Raw genomic sequence first — 22194 nt, 5'->3', positions numbered from 1 at the left:
GCTTGGGAGTGTTCCTTCCTCTGATATTGTTTGGAAGAGTTTGAGAAGGATGGGTGTTAGCTCTTCTCTAAATGTTTGATAGAATTCGCCTGTGAAGCCATCTGGTCCTGGGCTTTTGTTTGATGGAAGATTTTTAATCACAGTTTCAATTTCAGTGCTTGTGATTGGTCTATTCATATTTTCTATTTCTTCCTGAGTCAGTCTTGGTAGGTTGTGCATTTCTAAGAATTTGTCCATTTCTTCCAGGTTGTCCATTTTATTGGCATAGAGTTGCTTGTAGTAATCTCTCATGATCTTTTGTATTTCTGCAGTGTCAGTTGTTACTTCTCCTTTTTCATTTCTAATTCTATTGATTTGAGTCTTCTCCCTTCTTTTCTTGATGAGTCTGGCTAATGGTTTGTCAATTTTGTTTATCTTCTCAAAGAACCAGCTTTTAGTTTTATTGATCTTTGCTATTGTTTCCTTCATTTCTTTTTCATTTATTTCTGATCTGATCTTTATGATTTCTTTCCTTCTGCTAACTTTGGGGGTTTTTTGATCTTCTTTCTCTAATTGCTTTAGGTACAGGGTCAGGTTGTTTACTCGAGTTGTTTCCTGTTTCTTAAGGTGGGATTGTATTGCTATAAACTTCCCCCTTAGAACTGCTTTTGCTGCGTCCCATAGGTTTTGGGTCGTTGTGTCTCCATTGTCATTTGTTTCTAGGTATTTTTTAATTTCCTCTTTGATTTCTTCAGTGATCACTTCGTTATTGAGTAGTGTATTGTTTAGCCTCCATGTGTTTGTATTTTTTACAGATCTTTTCCTGTAATTGATGTCTAGTCTCATAGCATTGTGGTCGGAAAAGATACTTGATACAATTTCAATTTTCTTAAATTTACCAAGGCTTGATTTGTGACCCAAGATATGATCTATCCTGGAGAATGTTCCATGAGCACTTGAGAAAAATGTGTATTCTGTTGTTTTTGGATGGAATGTCCTATAAATATCAACTAAGTCCATCTTGTTTAATGTATCATTTAAAGCTTGTGTTTCCTTATTTATTTTCATTTTGGATGATCTGTCCATTGGTGAAAGTGGGGTGTTAAAGTCCCCTACTATGATTGTGTTACTGTCGATTTCCCCTTTTATGGCTGTTAGTATTTGCCTTATGTATTGAGGTGCTCCTATGTTGGGTGCATAAATATTTACAATTGTTATATCTTCTTCTTGGATCGATCCCTTTATCGTTATGTAGTGTCCTTCTTTGTCTCTTCTAATAGTCTTTATTTTAAAGTCTATTTTGTCTGATATGGGGATTGCTACTCCAGCTTTCTTTTGATTTCCATTTGCATGGAATATCTTTTTCCATCCCCTTACTTTCAATCTGTATGTGTCTCTAGGTCTGAAGTGGGTCTCTTGTAGACAGCATATATATGGGTCTTGTTTTTGTATCCATTCAGCCACTCTGTGTCTTTTGGTGGGAGCATTTAGTCCATTTACATTTAAGGTAATTATTGATATGTATGTTTCTATTCCCATTTCCTTAATTGCTTTGGGTTCGTTATTGTAGGTATATTCCTTCTGTTGTGTTTCTTGCCTAGAGAAGTTCCTTTAGCATTTGTTGTAAAGCTGGTTTGGTGGTGCTGAACTCTCTCAGCTTTTGCTTGTCTGTAAACGTTTTAATTTCTCCATCAAATCTGAATGAGATCCTTGCTGGGTAGAGTAATCTTGGTTGCAGGTTTCTCTCCTTCATCACTTTCATTATGTCCTGCCACTCCCTTCTGGCTTGTAGAGTTTCTGCTGAGAGATCAGCTGTTAACCTGATGGGGATTCCCTTGTGTGTTATTTGTTGTTTTTCCCTTGCTGCTTTTAATATGATTTCTTTGTGTTTAATTTTTGACAGTTTGATTAATATGTGTCTTGGCGTATTTCTCGTTGGATTTATTCTGTATGGGACTCTCTGTGCCTCCTGGACTTGATTAACTATTTCCTTTCCCATATTAGGGAAGTTTTCAACTATAATCTCTTCAAATATTTTCTCAGTCCCTTTCTTTTTCTCTTCTTCTTCTGGAACCCCTATAATTCGAATGTTGGTGCGTTTAATGTTGTCCCAGAGGTCTCTGAGACTGTCCTCTATTCTTTTCATTCTTTTTTCTTTATTTTGCTCTGCATCAGTTATTTCCACTATTTTATCTTCCACCTCACTTATCCGTTCTTCTGCCTCAGTTATTCTGCTATTGATCCCATCTAGAGTATTTTTCATTTCATTTATTGTGTTTTTAATTGATGCTTGATTCATCTTTAGTTCTTCTAGGTCCTTGTTAACTGTTTCTTGCATTTTGTCTATCCTATTTCCAAGGTTTTGGATCATCTTTACTATCATTATTCTGAATTCTTTTTCAGATAGACTGCCTATTACCTCTTCATTTGTTAGGTCTGGTAGGTTTTTATCTTGCTCCTTCACCTGCTGTGTGTTTTTCTGCTTTCTCATTTTGTTTATGTTACTGTGTTTGGGGTCTCCTTTTTGCAGGCTGAAGATTCGTAGTTCCCGTTGTTTTTGGTATCTGTCCCCCGTGGCTAAGGTTGTTTCAGTAGGTTGTGTAGGCTTCCTGGTGGGGGGGACTAATGCCTGTGTTCTGGTGGTTGAGGCTCGATCTTGTCTTTCTGGTGGACAGGTCCACGTCTGGTGGTGTGTTTTGGGGTGCCTGTGGCCTTATTATGTTTTTAGGTAGCCTCTCTGCTAATGGGTGGGGTTGTGTTCCTGCCTTGCTAGTTGCTTGGCATAGGGTGACCAGCACTGTAGCTTGCTGGTCGTTGACTGAAGCTGGGTGCTGGTGTTGAGATGGAGATCCCTGGGAGATTTTCGCTGCTTGATATTATGTGGAGCTGGGAGGTCTCTTGTGGACCCGTGTCCTGAGGTTGGCTCTCCCACTTCAGAGGCACAGCACTGACTCCTGGCTGCAGCACCAAGAGCCTTTCATCCACCCAGGTATGTGGGGAGTTTCTTGCCTTTTGGGGGGTCTGAGGTCTTCTGTCAGCGTTCAGTAGGTGTTCTGTTGGAGTTGTTCCACGTGTAGATGAATTTCTGATGTATCTGTGGGGAGGAAGGTGATCTCCGCGTCTTACACTTCCGCCATCTTCCTCCGGTTCCTCTGTATTATTCTTTTCTGATCATTCTTTCAGTGTATCCCTTCTGGCTCTGTGCAAAGCGATTCTTTGTTTTGTACCTATGTATCATTCTTTTCTGATCATTCTTTCAGTGTATCCCTTCTGGCTCTGTGCAAAGCGATTCTTTGTTTTGTACCTCGCCGCTGCTGAGCTCTACAGATCCCGCTCCTTCCACACAGTTCGCCCGAGTCCCGAATATTTGTTTTTTGTTTGTTTGTTTTTGGGGTATTTGTGGCCACGTTTCTTGTGGGATCTTAGTTCCTGCACTCCACAGTGAGAGTGCAGAGTCCTAACCACTGGACAGCAAGAGAATTCCCTGAATACTTGTTTAACATGTATTTTATGTTCCTGGACAAATCTTGTGTTTGCCTTCACTTATATGCTTTAAATTCTACAAGGGTCACATATACTCATCTGTTAGATTTTCATTTGGAAAACCTCTTCACAATCCTACAAGTTCCACCTGACACTAGGAATTATACTGAATAGGTAATAAACACGTTTTTTTTTTTTTAAATCACTCATCACTTTTACTATTTTTAAGGTAATAATTGTCAAGACTTCCCTGGTGGCGCAGTGGTTAAGAATCCCCCTGCCAATGCAGGGGACATGGGTTCGAGCCCTGGTCTGGGAAGATCCCACATGCTGGGGAGCAACTAAGCTCGTGCGCCACAACTACTGAAGTCTGCGTGCCTAGAGCCCGTGCTCCGCAATAAGAGAAGCCACCACAATGAGAAGCCCGTGCACCTCAACGAAGAGTAGCCCCTGCTCGCTGCAACTAGAGAAAGCCTGCGCACAGCAACGAAGACCCAAAGCAGCCAAAAATAAAAATAAATTAATTAAAAAAAGATTAAAATTGTCCAATAACATCTCTGTATATCTGAGGTCACATCCCCACAGCACTGTGTACTTTGTGAAGTAATCTGTTGGGTTATTTGTAAAAAACAAAAGCAGTCTTACTCTGTGGGAAAAAGGGAATGTGTTGGGAATAATGGATATAAGTTATAGACGCATAGGTGCAGCCGAAGAAGTAAGGCTCAGGGCAGGTGGGGGCCAGGGCAGCGCTGGGACAGGGGCAGCAACTACTGATCCTCAGTCTCATTAAGGAACGACCATTGGGATAAAAAATATAATACCACACAATGTTCACACCCTTGCACTAGCTCAGGGTTCACATTCCCGTGACAGCATATCCAGTCAATATAGCTTGGGCCTGCTGTCTGCTCCTTCACTAAAAGAAGAGATCAACATTGATCAACAGGCCTTCCAGGCTATATCCAGGTGGTATATCACAGTTCCCTAAAGCATACTGGGGTGCACTAGCAAGGAATAGGCATGATAGGCAAAAAATTGTAATAAATATTCACTGCACAGACAAAATAGTGGATTTTTTGTTTGTTTGTTTTTTTGGCTGCGTTGGGTCTTTGTTGCTGTGCGCAGGCTTTCTTTAGTTGCGGCGAGTGGGGGTTACTCTTCGTTGCAGTGAGCAGGCTTCTCATTGCAGAGCATGGGCTCTAGGCATGCAGGCTTCAGTAGTTCCAGCATGCAGGCTCAGTAGTTGCAGTTTGCAGGCTCTAGAGCACAGGCTCAATAGTTGTGGTGCATGGGCTTAGTTGCCCCGCAGCATGTGGGATCTTCCCGGACCAGGGCTTGAACCCATGTCTCCTGAATTGGCAGGCGGATTCTTAACCACTTTGCCATCAGGGAAGTCCCTGTATTCCTTTTTTTTTTTTTTTTAATTAATTAATTAATTTTTGGCTTTGTTGGGTCTTCATTGTTGCGTGCGGGCTTTCTCTAGTTGCGGTGAGTGGGGGCCATTCCTTGTTGTGGTGTGCGGGCTTCTCACTGTGGTGGCTTCTCTTGTTGCAGAGCACGGGCTCTAGGCACATGAGCTCAGTAGTTGTGGCACATGGGCTCAGTAGTTGTGGCGCACGGGCTTAGTTGCTCCACGGCACTTCGGATCTTCCCAGACCAGGGCTCGAACCCGTGTCCCCTGCATTGGCAGGCAGATTCTTAACCACTGCGCCATGAGGGAAGTCCCCTGTATTCCTTTTTAAAGACAAGTCTCAGAGGCCAGATCATCTTCAGGGCAATGCATGTCGTCACTGCGCATGACCGCATTGTGAAAAGGGAGGTGACCTTTGGCTGGGTCTGGAGCATCTCAACTCTAGGCCAGGGACAGCCGTAGTCGGAGAGGGTCTTTGGGGCTGGGGTTCAAGAGGAAGAGGCCTCAGATGCCTCTGCATCTACAGCGTCCCCCCACCAACATGTTTAGTGGGTTTAATAAGTTTACTCCTTTAGTTTCTATTTGCAGCACCCAATATTCCTCGGAAATACCAGACAGACCCAGCAATGGCCAAAGTAAAGTTCAGACCTCCAGAGTTTCAAAGTTCAGGTTCTCCGAGCATTCTGTGTTGGAGTGGCACTTGTCTAAAATTGGTACTTCCCTATAGTTGGGGAACTTTAAATGTAGCAGTGAAAAAAGCTTTTTCCTGTTCAAGGGGAAGAAAGAAAATCACTCCTCAAAACCCAGCAGATCGGGCTGTGAGGTCTCTCCTCCTGTCCCATCTCTTCAGGCTTGTGTTTCGCAGTGGAGCAAGAGACCAAAATTTAACCTGAGTTACAAGAAACAAGGCAGTGATGGGTATAAAGGGAGTGACCAGGAGCAACAGATTCTTCTTTATCTCTCACGTCCAATATATGTGCTTCACAGAAAAACAAGAATAACAAGTCCACAAAATACAACAGCTAGAATTACAAAAATTCATTCATCCAAGGGTGGTGGAAGGCTGGAAGGGGAAGTGGGAGGGGAAGTGGCACAGGAAGAAAGAGTATTCAAGTCAGTCCAGGCACAGGGGCTGGCAAGTGCTAGCAAAGAGCTGCAGAAAAACCCATGGTCAATAAAAACAAACAACCAAACAAACAAAAACCTGTCGTCCTTTCAGACTCACAGGTGTTTAAAATCCATACTGGTGTCTGGAAGATTCTGTCTCATGTGCAACCGAAACAAAAGTCCCGATGCCTCAGAGAGAAGGGAATATGCACAGGGAGCTGGGTAGAGTGGGTCCTGCCTTCCCTGGTGGGGGAGGGAAACAAGGGAAAGAGCTGTCACAGGGTCCTTCCAATCCCACCCATCCCCTCTGGATGGCAGGTGACTCAGTGCCCGCAGCCTGACGTTTGGCAGGCGTGCATCTACAGCTCTGTCATCTGATTCTCCTACTTCCATCCCATTAAGTCTCAGAATCAGAGTGCCTATTCTTCCCTTGGTTTGTCTGATGGTTAGGCCAAAAAGTTGTGAAAGTGATCATATAATAAGTCTCAAATTAATACTGTGATTTCTAGGGTAACTAACGGAAAAATAAAAGAATGTGTAACTAGAAAGCTAATTAAGAAGACTACAATAATGAAAAGTTTTTGGTTAATCCAAAAGAAGGCAACAAAGAAAAACAATGAAGCAGAGAATAAATGAATTAGAAGACAGTAAGTGGCCAGGTGGTAGTAAACCCAAGTGTGTCTGTAATGACATTAAACATAAATGAACTCAAACACTACAGTTAAGGACAAAGATGGTCAGGTGGGTAAAAATAAATGAATAGCTATATGCTGTTCACAAAAGACACAATTTCAGTAGCAGGTTACAGAAATGTTGAAAGTAAAAGGATGGAAAAAAGAAATACCATACAGACATTGATGAGAAACCACACAGAGATACTCTTTAGAAAGACCACAGGACATGAATCTCCTTGGACATAAAGTACATGTATACAGTTTACAGCATCTTTAATATAGTTTATTTACCTCATGAGATCCTTGAGACAATATAATGCCACATATTTGATACAGTGAGCAATAAATACACATTGAATGAAGGAATAAAGTGCCCATAATTCAGGACTTCCTGGCGGTCCAGTGGTTAGGACTTGGTACTTTTGTTGCTCTGGGCCCAGGTTCAATTCCTGGTCAGGGAACTAAGATCCCACAAGCCGTGTGGTCAAAAAGAAGTGCCCAGTAATTCAAGTGTTATTCGTATTTTGAAGAGGAGGAGCAACATCCTCGTGAAGTAAAGTAAAATAAACTGAATTAGGCCCCCTGGATAGCAGAATCGAGAACACATTCTCTGCCTTAAGGGAATCAGAACTCTACTTAGGGCAATATCATGTATCATATATGTCAAATATGCCAATTACTAGGATTGAATTGATACATTCCAGAAGGCACCAAAAGAAAATGTGAGGAAGGATTCATTGAATGCAGAGATAAGGGAGAAACTGATTTGTTTTAAAGATGGATAGAAGTTTTCAGGACAAAAAAATAGGGGGGCAAAGGCCTTATTTGGACCAAAGCAAAAGAGGAGCTCACCTACCCAGGTGGGCAAATGCCTGACCTAGCCCTGCCCTGGACCCAGAGGAGACCCAGGCAAGCAGAGCTCCTGGCCTGGCCGCACCTCCGTGGGTCCTAATCGTGGGAGATTTGGACCCCAGGAGACATTTTGAAATGTCTGGATCATTTTTTGTTGTCTAACTTGGCAGAAGCAGGTGTTGTAAAGTGAGGAAATACTGCCCTCTAGTGGATAGACGCCAGGGCTACGGCTAAACATCCCACAAGGCACGGGACAGCCCCCCACAGCCAAGAACTCTCTGGCCCAATAAGTTAATGGTGCCAATGGTGAGAAACCCTGTCCTAGAGGTTAGTGCTGCAATGTCCTCATCACTTCTCAGATGAAGAAACGGAGGCATCAAGAGGGAAAGTGCTACAGACACAGAGAACAGACTTGTGGTTGTCAAGGAAGAGCAGGGTGGGGAACAGAAGGACTGGGAGTGTGGGATTAGCAGATGTAAACTATTATATATAGGATGGATAAACAACAAGGTCCTACTGTATAGCACCGGGAACTATATTCAATATCCTGTGATAGGACTTCCATGGTGGTGCAGTGGTTAAGAATTCGCCTGCCAATGCAGAAGACATGGGTTCGAGCCCTGGTCCAGGAAGATCCCACATGCCGCGGAGCAGCTAAGCCCGTGCACCACAACTACTGAGCCTGTGCTCTAGAGCCCGTGCTCCGCAGCAAGAGAAGCCACTGCAATGAGAAGCCCGTGCAACACACTGAAGAGTGGTCCCTGCTCGCCGCAACTAGAGAAAGCCCGCACACAGCAATGAAGACCCAATGCAGCCAAAATTAAAAATAAATAAATAAATTTATTTTAAAAAAAAAATCCTGTGATTAACCACAATGGAAAAGGATATTTAAAAAAAGAATGTCTAGGGCTTCCCTGGTGGTGCAGTGGTTGAGAGTCCGCCTGCCGATGCAGGGGAGACGGGTTCGTGTCCTGGTCTGGGAAGATTCCACATGCCGCGGAGCGGCTAGGCCCGTGAGCCATGGCCGCTGAGCCTGCGCATCCGGAGCCTGGGCTCCGCAACAGGAGAGGCCACAACAGTCAGAGGCCCGCGTACCGCAAAAAAAAAAAAAAAAAAGAATGTCTAAATGGTACAGATGAAACGGTTTTCAGGGCAGAAATAGAGACACAGATGTAGAGAACAAAGGTATGGACACCAAGGGGGGAAAGTGGCGGGGGGCGGGGGGTGGTGGTGGGATGAACTGGGAGATTGGGATTGACATGTATAATACACTAATATGTATAAAATAGATAACTAATAAGAACCTGCTGTATAAAAAATAAAATTCAAAAAAATAAAAATAAGGGGCTTCCCTGGTGGCACAGTGGTTGAGAATTCGCCTGCCAATGCAGGGGACACGAGTTCGATCCCTGGTCCGGGAAGATCCCACATGCCGTGGGGCAACTAAGCCCATGCATCACAACTACTGAGCCTGTGTTCTAGAGCCCGTGCTCTGCAATGAGAAGACCCCGCAATGAGAAGCCCGTGCAGTGCAACAAAGAGTAGCCCCCGCTCGCTGCAACTAGAGAAAGCCCGCGCTCAGCAGCGAAGACCCAACACAGCCATAAATAAATAAAGGAGCCATTTTTCTGGGAAAAAAAAGAAAAAAGAACGTCTCTATGTGTATAACTGAGTCACTTTGCTGTACAGCAGAGACTGGCACCACACTGTAAATCAACTAGACTTCAACAAAAAAATTAAATTAAAAAATTACAGAAGTATAATTCTTCTAATCCATGGAATAAAAAAAAAGAGGGAAAGTGCCAGGAAGACCAGAGCAGTGAGTTGAATCCAGGTCACCTGGCTGCAGGTTCTGAGCTCCCCTAGTTGAATTAGGTGGGGTGGGGAGCTGACCAAGGAGACTGAATCACAGGTGAAGGGGGACATTATGGTCTGTTGACACCATCTGTGTTATCAGTGGACTTGTAGCTTCACAAGTTCTGGGGGAGAAGGTAAAAGAAAAAATGTTCAACAGATGAGTTGGGCTTCCCTAGTGGCGCAGTGGTTAAGAATCCGCCTGCCAATGCAGGGGACACGGGTTCGATCCCTGGTCCGGGAAGATCCCACATGCCGCGGGGCAACTAAGCCCGTGCACCACAACTACTGAGCCTGCACTCTAGGCCCCGCGGGCCACAACTACTGAAGCCCATGGGCTTAGAGGCTGGGCTCTGCAACAAGAGAAGCCACCGCAGGGAGAAGCCCGCGCACCACAATGAAAACCAAATGCAGCCAAAAATAAATAAATTCAATTAAAAAAAAAAAAAACAGATGAGTTAATTGGGTAGGAAACACTTGTATTCTCTCAAGGATACCCCCTCCTCAGGCTCTCCAGATTTCAGGACTTTCATCCGAATTCCTCTCCAGTTTTTAACGCCTCCCCACCAGGTCATAGACACTTAATTGTGTCTTCCCAGAGATGCAAAACATCTCTTTCTAAGTGGGACCTCCCAAGGGGACGTCATGGCCAGGGCTCCAGCACCATCCACTGACCCCTAGTTTGAGCCTTGTGGTTCTTTTACTTGGATTTTTAACAAGGGCTAAAAAATTGGGGAAGAGAAGTTCAGGAAGAGATAAGAGCCATTGCCTTCCATCTAAATTCCACCTCAGTTTTTAACTCCACGCCACGAGGTCACAGACACTTTATTTCAGGTTCCCTCTGAATCAATCCATGATGACCTAGACCCTCCCAACCAGTACATGATCCAACACATACCCCCTAGATGAGGTCTGATGAGCCTGAGAGTGCACAAAAAGAGATGAGAACAGAGCAGAGAGCCGCAACCCTCACTGCCACCCAGTCTCACCCAGAGCAAAGAGAGGCCCCGCTGGACACTAAAGGGCCCCAGCCCAGCCCTGGTTTTGAGCAGGACCAAGGGGTTACAGCAGACGTGGCTCCCATTCCCCTCACAAATACCCCAAAATCCAGCTCCTGAAACAGAGTTTTCTCATCCTCTCACATCTGTGCAGAGGGACACGAGGGGGACCCTACATCCCAGGCAGAGCCCCTCCCATCCCTACCCCCACCCAGATTTCTCACCTGGGCTCCCCACAGCTGATGCTGTCTTCTTCTTCTTCTTCGTGCAGCAAAGGACACAAAGCCTGATGATAAAAACAAGAGCAAAGGCAGCAACACCCAGGATGGTCCGCCACTGACTCTGATGCACCAGGGTCTTTCCTGAGAAAGGGCCTTATTATATATAACCCAGGCACCCCAGAGCCACCGGCCTGCTCTCTCCCTGACCCTGGTCTCTGACCCTTCCAGGGTCACAACCCCCTCCAGGATCAACCCAGGCTCAGCAGAGGGCGCACTGTGTGGACTGTGATTCCCGCTGTGTTCCACGTGGCACTTGACACGCTGCTCCTCTCCTTGGGAAACTCTTATGGTTACCCAGGTCCGGTAGGTCCCGTTCCCATCAGGCAGGACACCCCCAGACCGCTGGGTCTCCTGGCTCATGTGCTCCTCATCCCAAAACCAGGTCACTGAGATATTCCGGGGAAAGAAGCCAAAAGCCCAGCATGTGAGGTTGACTGTGCCCTCTGAGTCCTGGCTGTGGGCCACGTTCATGGCTGGGGGCCCTGGGGGAGAAAGCACAGAGCCAGCGAGGCCCGGGGCCAAGCCCTGCTCCCTCTAAGGGAGACGGAGAGAACACTCTCCACCTCTGGCTGAGCCCTCGTCCACCCCAGACCTGCTCCAAGTCTGTTCTGCACCCTGGGGCCCAGTTCCTTCAGCCGGGCAGGAGGAGGGGCTGGGATGGGGCCTCACTCTCTTGGATCCACGTGCTGATGCTGAGGAGGGGGCCGTGCGGGGTGGGCTCCTGGGGACCAGGAGGGAACTTTCTGGGACAGGCAGGCTGGGAGTCAGGGGGGCCCACCCCAGTCTAGGGGCTTCCTCTCCTGCCTGACACCCACCTTCCCTGGTACAGTTTCTGTCGGAGGGCCCACTGCTCCCCTGGATGATTGTCAGCAGTGCGGTTCATTCCCCTCCCCACCTGCCCATCTTTCTACAGTGGATTTAACAGAGCAGGAAATTGCAGGACACCACGCCAACAGAGCACATATGTACCCAGAGGACAGGGAGGGTCTCTGTGTGCAGAGTCAGGGCGGGGAGGCTCTAGGGGTTTGGGGGAGAGGAAGGGCCCTGGTCCAGGAGCAGTACCTGTTCTCTCCCTGAAGCCTGTCCAGGATTCCAAATAACCTCGCAGTCCTCCACAAAGCTCTCCCTGCACGTGGGCCTGGTAATACTTGCTTTGAAAGCCATCTGTGTCCCAGGACTTCTCCATTTCAATGGCCAAGTTCCGAGCCAAGGACTGGGGCACTGTACATCTGTGGGTCTCTGGGTGACAGGAGAGGAGGAGCTCCGCATCATAGTAGAGAAACCTGCAGCCCCAGGCGTGGTTGTCTTATCGGATTTCACAGCCCAGATCTCCTGGAGGGAATTCACACCTGCACCCCACCCCACCAGCAGTGACTCCTCCAGTCCCCGTGTCCCTCTGTCCTCACACCCAAGTGAGAAACTCCAGCCAGAGGGCCCCCTCCCTGCTCCCCTCCATGTCTTCCCAGGGCTGCTGAGTCATGGCCACCCCCCTGCTGAACTCACAGACCCCTATCCTCTGGCCCCTGCCCCCAAATCCAGTGAAAGGCCTCACAGCGCTCTCGGACCCTCCCCACTCTCACCTCCTTTCCCCTCCTGAAGGGCCAGGATTTCTGCTAGAAGCTCTCTGGGGTCCTTCCAGGTCTCTGTCAAGTCCTTGGACTCTGTGTCCCACGTCTCAGCTCCCAGCTCTTCTGCCCACCGTCCCCGGGGTTCTACCCTGCCTGTCTCACGGTCATAGTGCAGGAAGGCCTGGCCATCCAAGTGTCCCCCAGTGAAAAAGCTGGACTGCACAGATCCATCCCGGGACAGCACCGTGAGGTTGTAATGAAGACTGTGTGATCCTGGGGAGGGGGGAACCGCAGATGAAAGAGCTTTCCAGAAACAAGTGCACATCAAATGTTTACCAGACAAGTTCTGCTGTCCTGATCTGCTCCAGGTCTTGAGGATGCAGAACATGCACATGTACCAGGGACCACAATGAGAATTTTTCCAACACAGGGGAAAAAAGAAAAAGAGAAGTGAAGGAGAGGGGAATTGAGGAGTGGAGGGAGGGGTGGAGATGGGCAAACATGCAGGACAAGTGCCAGGACAGGGAGGCACCATCTCCCTAAGGGTCCAGGCAGGAGGCCAAGGGGAGAGGCTGGTCTGCAGGGGGCAAGGGAGAGGCAGGAAGACCAGGGTGAGGGGAGGTGGAGTCAGATGGGAGGGAGGGGCAGTGTCAGGCTCAGGATCAGAGGCAGCCCTGGTCAGAGGCGGGTCAGGTGAGATGGAGAGCGAGGGCTGCTGCCTGTAGGGCAGGCTCTTCATGGACAAGGTGGGTTCAAGGGAGTGTGAGACAGGAGGCAGAGGGGCCTGAGGGCCTGGGCTGTGGCCCTAAGAGAGTGGAAGGTGGGCCAGTACCCCTGGTGGAGGTGAAGCAGTGGGTCTGGGCCCAGAGTGCAAGAGGCATGGTGAGGCCCCAGGTGGGGAGGTGGCTGGACCTGCCAGTGTCCCCTGGGAGAGGTGGGTGTTGGGGGCCTGAGTCAGTGCCATGTGCCCAAGGGTCATGGAGAATTAGGAGGGGTGGCAAGAGAAAATAGAACTGGAAAGCCAAGGTGCTCATTGGGAGGGACCTGCATGGTGGGGGTGGTTGGGGGCAGGTCACACCTCCACAGAGGGTGTGGGTCAGGTAGCCAGCACAGGAGGGCGGGGCTAGTGGAAGACCCCCTGTAGGGGAAGGCCAACTGACCAAGTGGCATCAACAAGGATTTTGGATACATGGTTGAGGTAGTGAGAGCCCACTGGGGTCAGTCAACCTCAGAGAGGGTGATGAAGGCCAAGGAGGTGGGCAGTTGGACCAAGGGTAGTATTCCTATTGGGGAGGAAGGAAGGGCAAGGGGCTGCAGAGGAGACAGTGGGGAGGGCCTGGATTGGGGAGCAGGGGATGAGCATGCCTCAGGGGTGACTCTGGGGGACCTTGGGTTAGGGTGAAGACAGGAGAGGAGGGGTGCTCTTGTTGAGGGAGGGTGAGGATGGCGTGGTGATTCCTGGGAGGAGGCTTGTGATTGATGAGAACGTGGTGAGGGCCCCAGGCACTCAAGCAAGGAGTGGGAGCTGGGCAACGTGCCATGGGGGGACGTGCAGAGGGACCAGGGCTAGTGGAGTCCAGCACCTGAGGCCTGGGGAGTGGAGGTCTCAAGAGAGTGAGGTTTAGGATGCAGGAGTGGGGAAGGGGCAGTGCTGGGGGAAAGGCCCACACTGAATGAGGGCCAAGAGCAGTGGCTGCACTGGGGCAGAGGTAGGAGGATGGGTGCCAAGACCAGGGACAGGTCCTCCCACAGGGGCTGTGCTCCAGGCCCAGTTATCATGAGCAGGAGAGCTCCCCCTGGTGATGAAAATGGGGTAGTGATGAGGGAGGGAAGTCCCCCTGGGCAAAAGCCATCCCCAGAAATGTAAGGTTAGTGAAAGTTGGGGGGAAGTAGGAGCCATGCAGGTGTCTGGTCCTTGCAGGTAAAGACCCATGAGGGGAAGAGACGGACCTGTGGTGGGAAAGGGGATGAGGGTGAGGACGCCCTAGGAAGGGATCAGAGAACTGTAGAGAGGAGGAGACAGCAGGAAGGGGCAGGACAAATCCTGAGGGGGCGCAAGAGATGGCAGGGGAGGAGGCAAGGAGAGAATCAGGGGTGGGAACACGGGCACAGCAGAAAATCAGAGTGAACATGGGTGGGGGAGGGGGGAAGTAAGGGAGGGGGGGTGAGTAGAGACCATAGAAACCACAGGAAGAATCTCTAGGCCTCAAGGCCATCAGATTCACTCTGTCAATGAAATTAATCAATAAACAATCTATAATAAGAAAAGAAAAGAGTTTTATTTGAGCCAAACTAAGGACTAGCCCTGAACCCAGCAGGGTTGTCAGCACAGCACAGGCTTTTATATCTTGTCAGAACAAAGAACATTAAACAAGTCAGGGCTACAGCACGTACACGTGCAGCACATACCGTATGGCCTTGGCACCTAGGAAGGGAGTCTTATCATCAAAGGTGAACCAGCGTTGGAGTCCCAAGAAGAGGGGCATTTAGTCTTTATTTTTAACATGGAGATTCTTTACTTCTGGTTAATGTGCCCTTTTCTTTAATAATTAAAGCACATGTACAATGTATGTCTGACAGGCCACAAAGAGGCAAGTTACTTAGCCCAAAAGTCAACTTAGTTCATGTATAAGCCAGAATGACTTCCAGTTCTGTTCTCAGCACAGCAGCCAAAGTGATACTTTTAAAGGTGAAGTCCGATGGAATACACTCAGCCATAAAAAAGAATAAAGTAATGTCATTTTCAGCAGTATGGATGGCCCTAGAGATTATCATACTAAGTGAAGTAAGGACAGAGAAAGACAAATACCATATGATATCACTAATATGTGGAATCTAATTTTAAAAAAAGATACAAATGAACTTATTTACAAAACAGAAACAGACTTACAGATATCAAAACAAACTTACAGGGCTTCCCTGGTGGCGCAGTGGTTGAGAATCTGCCTGCTAATGCAGGGGACACGGGTTCGAGCCCTGGTCTGGGAGGATCCCACATGCCGTGGAGCAACTAGGCCCGTGAGCCCCAGCTACTGAGCCTGCGCGTCTGGAGCCTGTGCTCCGCAACAAGAGAGGCCGCGATAGTGAGAGGCCCGCGCACCGCGATGAAGAGTGGCCCCCACTAGCCACAACTAGAGAAAGCCCTCTCACAGAAACGAAGACCCAACACAGCAAAAATAAATAAATTAATTAATAAACTCCTACCCCCAACATCTTCTTTAAAAAAAAAAAACAACAAAAAAAACCCCAAACTTACAGTTACCAAAGGGGAAATGTGGGGGGGAGAGATAAATCAGGAGCTTGGGATGAACACACATACACTACTATGTATAAGATAGATAACCAACAAGGACCTACTGTATAGCACAGGGAACTCTATTCAGTATTCTGTGATAACCAATATGAGAAAAGAATCTAAAAAAGAAAGAATATATGTATATGTATAGCTGAATCACTTTGCTGTACACTTGAAACTAACACAACATTGTAAATCAACTATACTCCAATAAAATAAAAATATTTTAAAAAAATCAAGAAGTCATACCATGTCCCTCTTCTGCTCAAAACTATCTTATAACTCTCATCTCCCTCAGAGCAAACGTCAAAACCCTTCCAACATCCTCCGGGCCTACATGGTCTGGCTGTACCTCTGATCTCATCTCAGTTAATCTCTGCTCCTGCCATACTGGCCTCTTCACTTTAACTGGGACACACAGACATGCTTCTGCCCTGGTGCATTTGCCTGGAGGTTCCCTCTGCCCGGAAAGAACCTCCTCCAGACATCCTCAGGGATAATTCCTCATGTCCTTCAAATCTTTCCTCAAAGGTCACCTTCCGGGGCTTCCCTGGTGGCGCAGTGGTTGAGAGTCCGCCTGCCGATGCAGGGGACATGGGTTCGTGTCCCGGTCCGGGAAGATCCCACATGCCGCAGAGCAGCTGGGCCCGTGAGCCATGGCTGCTGAGCCTGCGCGTCCAGAGTCTGTGCTCCGCAAAGGGAGAGGCCACAACAGTGAGAGGCCCGCTTACCACAAAAAAAAAAAAAAAAAAAAAAAAAAAAGGTCACCTTCCCAGTGAGGCCCACACTGAGCACCCTACTAAAATAACCATCTTCCCTGTCCCCATACTCACACTCTGGATCACCTTCTCCACTGCATCTTTTCCATTGTACGTATCCCCTTGTAACAGAACACTTTCCTTATTTACTGTGCTGATAGCACATAGTCTGTCTCTTCCCACTAGAATACATGCTCCACAAGGCCAGCAATTTTTCTGTTTTTACTTCAGTGATGTTTCCCAGATGCAAAATACTGTGTCATATATCTGGCACACAACCGTATCAGTTGAGTGAATGTTCAATGTAAAGCACCTCCCTATTCTAGAGACAGTATCTTTATTAATGTAACCTCAGGCCAAATGCTGTTTTGTGGCAGCTACAGAACAACATCTACTCACGCTGACATCAGTGCTGCCGGTGTTTTTCTCACAAGTGCTGCTCTCCCCTTCCCACCAACCAACCTTCCTCCACACTGCCTCACACAAGTATATTTTTCTTTTCAGAAAACAATGATTCTTGACTCATGGGTCCTATTTTCCAACCAAATATAAACCTAAATTAGACTGCTTTACACAATTTTTTTTTTCTTTTTTTGGCCACACAGGGTGTGGAACTTCCCTGACCAGGGATCAAACCCAAGCCCCTGCAGTGGAAGAGCAGCATCTTAACCAATGGACCACCAGGGAAGTCCTAGACTCTGCTTTATAAATCCATGAGTTTGTACTGGAGCCAGCACTGGGATTACTAGAGCTAAGGGCAGGGAGAGTGGGTAGGCGAACAGAGCAGAATTCCGACAGGAACTTACCTAAGACGAGACATTATGGTTTCCCGCCTTTCTGCTAATTCCAGAATCTGGATCCTTTGAGAAGGTTGGAGAAAATATGGAAAGAACAATCAAACCCTAGACAAAGGGCAAGAGCTGGATGAATCTGAAAATCCACCTCTGGACACCACAGACTCTCCTGTGTGCAGGGGCAGGCTTGGGCCTTGTGGGGACCACGACAGGCCAAACGACTCCTCCAGCTGTCAGAGGTGGGGGACACCCAGAGGAGAATAAAACACAAACTCAGGCAAAAACCTCTAAAAAACAAAGAAATAACACCCAAAAGATGGGAACTGAGGACTGGACACAGGCCTGAGCCGAGGCTGACCTGGTGACTTCCTCTGAGATCACAGCTGGTGGGACAAAGTTCTACTGAAGGGATAAGGACAAAGGAGCTGAGAAGATGTGACCAGGAGTGACCACATCAAAACCCACGATGCAGTGAGCACGGAGTGGGCACAGGCTGCGTCCACGCTCAGCTCCTCACTGCCTCCTCCTGTCCCACCTGCAGCAGACAGAGCACAGCAAGCCCACAGATTCTGGAAGGTTCTCAGCGCTTCCATTTATTTTCTCTCTCAAACTTTAAGAATCCTTTCCTTTATTATCCCATCAACGCCTCATGGCAGGAATTAGAAAAAACAAAATTCATATACAGATTTTATTTCCAACAGGCAAGTAAGACATTATTACTCAGTGCACCACGAAGTTAAGACAGGGATGGATGTGGCCCAGCCCTGCCTCTGCTGGAACAGGCAAGTGGATCAGGGAAGAGAACACAGGTCAGGGTGGGGAGGGGTCGTGGTGGGCAGGGGTGGGCCAGTCTCCCCACCTCCTCACATTATGCTACGAGGAACACAGACACATTCAGCTGCAGCTGCAGAAAGAGGAGTCACGGGATCTGAAGCCACAAAGTGGGACTGTGCATCACTCAGTCCCCATGAGGCTGCTGTCTCACACTGTGAAAAAAAATAATCATGAACAAATTCAGGTCACTCATGTAAGTACTGACCTTCCCAACAGCCCCCCACATGCTCAAATGTCCCACTCAAAGATCCCCACCACCCGGGGCATCCCCTCGGTCCCAACACCTCTCCCAATCTAGGCCCTCTAGGGTCTCACCTTTAGGATCCATGAGATCAGTGCCCTGGGCACTGTCACTGCCTGGGGGAGAACAAAACCAGGACGTGGTCAGAACCCACAGGAGAGAAACTAGAGAAGGAACTTTAGGAGGGCAAGCCCCCCATGGCCTCCTGTCTGCACCCTCACAAGGGTCTCAGGAATCACACCCCCTCCACACTTACTTGCAGCCTGAGCGTAGCTCCCTCCTTTTTCACCTGTAAGAAGAAAACACGTGAGAGGCCAGGGAGAAGACTGAGTTGAGATCCTAGAGGAACCCCCTAGTCCTGGACCACAGAGAACTTTCTGGAACTGTAACCAAAAATCCAGGACAGGAGCAGGAACATGAAGAAAGGAGATATGGCGGGACTGGACCAGCTGCCCTCCTGGGGGCCTGTCCTTAGCGGGACCTTTCCCCTCTGACCTTCAAGTGCTGAGAAACAGGCCCCCAACTGGAATTATGAAGGTGAAAAATCTGTCTTTCATTTTCCCATGTACTTTACTAAAGGGTAAGTGTTAGCACTCAGCTGCATATTCCACATGTGTGTTAGGGTACTTTTCAGTAACGAGGCAGGCAAACTTCAACCTGGGCTTGAAACCCCCCAGTGAGACAAGAAAACTCAGATCCCTCCTTCCCTTCCCTACCTGAGTGCTTCTTCCTCCAGATCACAGCTCCAGCCACCATGGCTCCAGTGACCAAGAGAACCAGGACAACAATGAGGCCCATGATGGGGACGGTGGGCTGAGGAGGGTCTGTGGAGGAAAGGGAAGGGGCCCTGACCTCAGGCTTGAATCCCGACCTTGTTGAAAGTGTCCAGAAGGGCTCCTGCTTTATCTGAGAGGAAGCTCCACCCGCCATGTCCCTCCTTACCCCATCTCAGGGTGAGGGGCTCCTGAAGCCCCTCGTGCTGCACATGGCACGTGTATCTCTGCTCCTCTCCAGAAGGCACCACCAGGGCCACCCACTTCTGGAAGCTTCCGTCCCCTGAAGGCCTGGTCTCCACAAGCTCCATGTCCTGGGTCTGATCCTTCCCATCACGTTGCCAGGTCAGTGAAATCTCCTTAGGGTAGAAGCCCAGGGCCCAGCACCTCAGGGTGACCTCACGGTCAGAGATGGGGTGATGGGTCACATGTGTCTTTGGAGGGTCTGAGGAGGAAGAATCAGAAAATTCACACTTAGTGTTACCTTCATGGGCCACTGAAGCAGCATCATGTGACCATCCTGAGAATGGACAGCACAATGGGTTTGAAAATAACAAGCACAAACACCAGACACAGGCCTGGACTCCGAGGTCTGGGAAAATCTCCCAGTCCTTGGAAAGTTCTAGAATAAGGAAGAAAGCCAAGGTAGGAGGCTCCATGTAAAGGGGAGAATACAGAGTAATGGTCCTGACTTTGGTGGAGGCTGTATCATTCAGAAAAGCTGGAGTCAGGCCTCCTAAGATGTTCTTAGGCTGAGAACAGACCTTGAGAGAGAAAGTCATGGTTCACAAGATGGGGGTCAGGGTCAAAGGGCACCGATGATCAGTTATTTCAGGGATGGTTTCCGGCTTCTTCCCCAAAGAGACTGGATTCCTTAACTGTCTTTCAGAGAAGTGAGGCCACCGGCGAGTCACTGTCTTGTACAGAATATGAAAACCTGGGCGGATTCCTCCCTCTCCCGACAAGAAGTTGGGGCGGTGTTCCCACAGGGACCCCATTTCCTCCCTTTGTGGGAAGCCAGCTCCAGCCCGAGGGGAGACCAGGGAGGCCCCGCGGCCCCTGGTACCTGCGCGCTGCAGCGTGTCCTTTCCGGTCTTCAGGTATCTGAGGAGCGCCTCTACGCATGCCCCGTCCAGGTAGGCTCTGTGGCGCTCCGCAGCACCGGTCTCCTCAAACTTGCGCTTGGAGATCTGAGCCGCCCCGTCGGCCGCGATCCAGGTGCGCAGGTCCTCGTTCAGGGCGATGTAATCGGCGCCGTCGTAGGCGAACTGTCTGTACCCCCGGAGGAGGCGACCGTCCGGCCCCACGTCGCAGCCGTACATCTCCTGGAGGGTGTGAGACCCTGACCCCGCCCCGACCAGCCGCAGCGATTAAACCCAAACTGAAATGAAACCGGGTAAAGTCCCCGCGGGCTCTTCCCGGGTCGGGGACCGGGGGGGTCCCGCAATGTTGGGGTGACCCTCGGACCTGGAGACTCGGGGCGACGCCGGCCCACCCCTGGGGATGGGGGTCGTGACCCGGACCCGGGCCCGCGTCGCTCACCGGCCTCACTCTGGTTGTAGTAGCTGCGCAGAATGTTCAGGTTCGCTCCGGAGATCTGTGTGTCGTCCTTGGAGATCCGCGTCTCCTCTTCCCAATACTCCGGCCCCTCCTGCTCCACCCACTGCGCCCGCGGCTCCTTCCTCGGATTCGGGGCGTCGCTGTCAAACCGCACGAACTGCGTGTCGTCCACGTAGCCGACGGCGACGAAGCGGGGCTCCCCGCGGCCGGGCCGGGACACCCCGGTGTGGAAATACCTCAGGGAGTGGGAGCCTGAGATATTTGTGGCGGGGAGGAGTGAGACACGGTCCGACCCTCCTCCCGGCGCGGGTCCCCGGGTCCGAGGTGGGGGGGGGCGGTCTGGTGGGGGCGGGGACAAGGGGACTCGTGAGTCGGAAAAGGGGCGGCGTGAGACCTGAATGGGTGAGAGGAGGGTGTAGGGCACTGGAAGGGACAGGGGAGTGGTCAGAGCTGGGCGGCGAGGTGAGGGTGTGGGCGAAGAGTTGCGGAATTGCTCCTCCCCCCCCAACCCCCGGGTCTTGCGCCCCAGCCAGGCGGGCCCCTCGCTCCTTCCCCACGAGGCGGTTCCCTCCCGATACCGCACTCACTTGCCCAGGTCTCGGTCAGGGCCAGGGACCCCAAGAGCAGCCGGAGGAGGGTTCGCAGCGCCATGATCAGCATCCTCGGAGTCTGGGGGAGAAGCTGGGTCCCCAGGCAGGGGGAGACTTCGTAACCGGGAACCGCGGGGACGCCGATTGGCTTCTAGAAACCGGACACACAATGGGAGTGAGGACTGGGGCGTCGTCATGTGTATCCAGTCAGGAGGGTTCGACACAGGCTGTGAGAAAGAAAGTGAAACTCAGGGGAGATGAAGAATCTCCAACACTGAGCGTCCCCGCCCCAGACACGGCCCTGAGAGAGGCCCTGTGAGCCACACTCGAGTTCTGGGACTTTGCCCTGATCCCGCTCCTCCTGCACCGAATGCTCTTCGTCACATTGTCTCTCTGAGTCCTGACCCAGGGGCTGTCTGAGGAAACCAAGAAGCCATGCCCAGATTGGGCTCAGCCAGTTTTTCCTCCAGTGTTGTTTCGAAACCATCGTGGCTGAACAGGACCATCTGCCTCTCACCCCTTATCTCTCACCCCTTAGACTCTTCTAGAAGAAAACTCACCCGCCAGGGACCTTGATGCCAGAGAGTGAGGTCTCTCTGGGAATGGAGGTGGAGGAACAGGGGTTTTGTGCTTTAAACCTGGAGAAGTTGTGCCTGAAAACACCAGATAGAGATTCCCATATGGATCAGTTTCCTTTGTGTTTGTTAACTATAGCGGGGGAGCACAATCTTGATGATCCGCAAACATCAGGAATCTAATCTGTAAAACTGATTTTGGCCCTTACCAATATAGAAATGTGTCTAAATAGCACTGCCAATCATACAAAGCTCCTAAATTTTACTTTCCCAAACCATGTATCAGTGTCTCCTGTGTTGTTGTGTTTTAAAATTGTCTTCATTCCATATCCCTGAGTTTGTGTGAGTTGAAGAGGAGCAGAAAAATACTACCCCAAAATATATCATTCTGGCATATTGATTATTTTGAACTGAAGTTATGATGAAATAAAATTTATATTTTGGGGCTTCCCTGGTGGCGCAGTGGTTGAGAGTCTGCCTGCCGATGCAGGGGACACGGGTTTATGCCCCGGTCCGGGAAGATCCCATATGCTGCAGAGCAGCTAGGCCCGTGAGCCATGGCCGCTG

The 22194-nt window shown here is 49.5% G+C and overlaps 2 protein-coding genes across 3 annotated transcripts; both read right to left on the bottom strand.

The window, feature by feature from the left end:
• Positions 1 to 10261: 10261 nt before the first annotated feature.
• Positions 10262 to 12710, bottom strand: LOC307058977 (MHC class I polypeptide-related sequence B-like; the record flags this gene model as incomplete). Its single annotated transcript, XM_079712671.1, is given in 6 exon segments — positions 10262 to 10281; positions 10583 to 10720; positions 10855 to 11121; positions 11702 to 11922; positions 12192 to 12556; positions 12558 to 12710. Coding segments are annotated over 6 exon segments (1164 nt in total).
• A 5018-nt stretch (positions 12711 to 17728) lies between these two features.
• LOC307059342 (BOLA class I histocompatibility antigen, alpha chain BL3-7-like) lies at positions 17729 to 21125 on the bottom strand (the record flags this gene model as incomplete). Of its 2 annotated transcripts, XM_079713236.1 has the most annotated exons (8): positions 17729 to 18040; positions 18204 to 18245; positions 18386 to 18418; positions 18846 to 18953; positions 19072 to 19347; positions 19969 to 20244; positions 20445 to 20714; positions 21050 to 21122. In XM_079713236.1, the coding sequence occupies 8 exons, from the start codon at positions 21120 to 21122 to the stop codon at positions 18036 to 18038; spliced, it is 1083 nt and encodes a 360-aa protein (XP_079569362.1). The 2 variants fall into 2 exon arrangements, with proteins under 2 accessions (XP_079569362.1, XP_079569363.1); XM_079713237.1 differs by lacking the exon at positions 17729 to 18040 and having other exon boundaries at positions 18130 to 18245; positions 21050 to 21125.
• Positions 21126 to 22194: the final 1069 nt, after the last annotated feature.

This window comes from Hyperoodon ampullatus, assembly GCF_949752795.1.
Source record: "Hyperoodon ampullatus genome assembly, chromosome: 10".
Classification (NCBI taxonomy): domain Eukaryota; kingdom Metazoa; phylum Chordata; class Mammalia; order Artiodactyla; family Ziphiidae; genus Hyperoodon; species Hyperoodon ampullatus.
The sequence above is the reverse complement of the archived record's forward strand: the minus strand, read 5'-3'. Positions and strand labels throughout refer to the sequence as shown.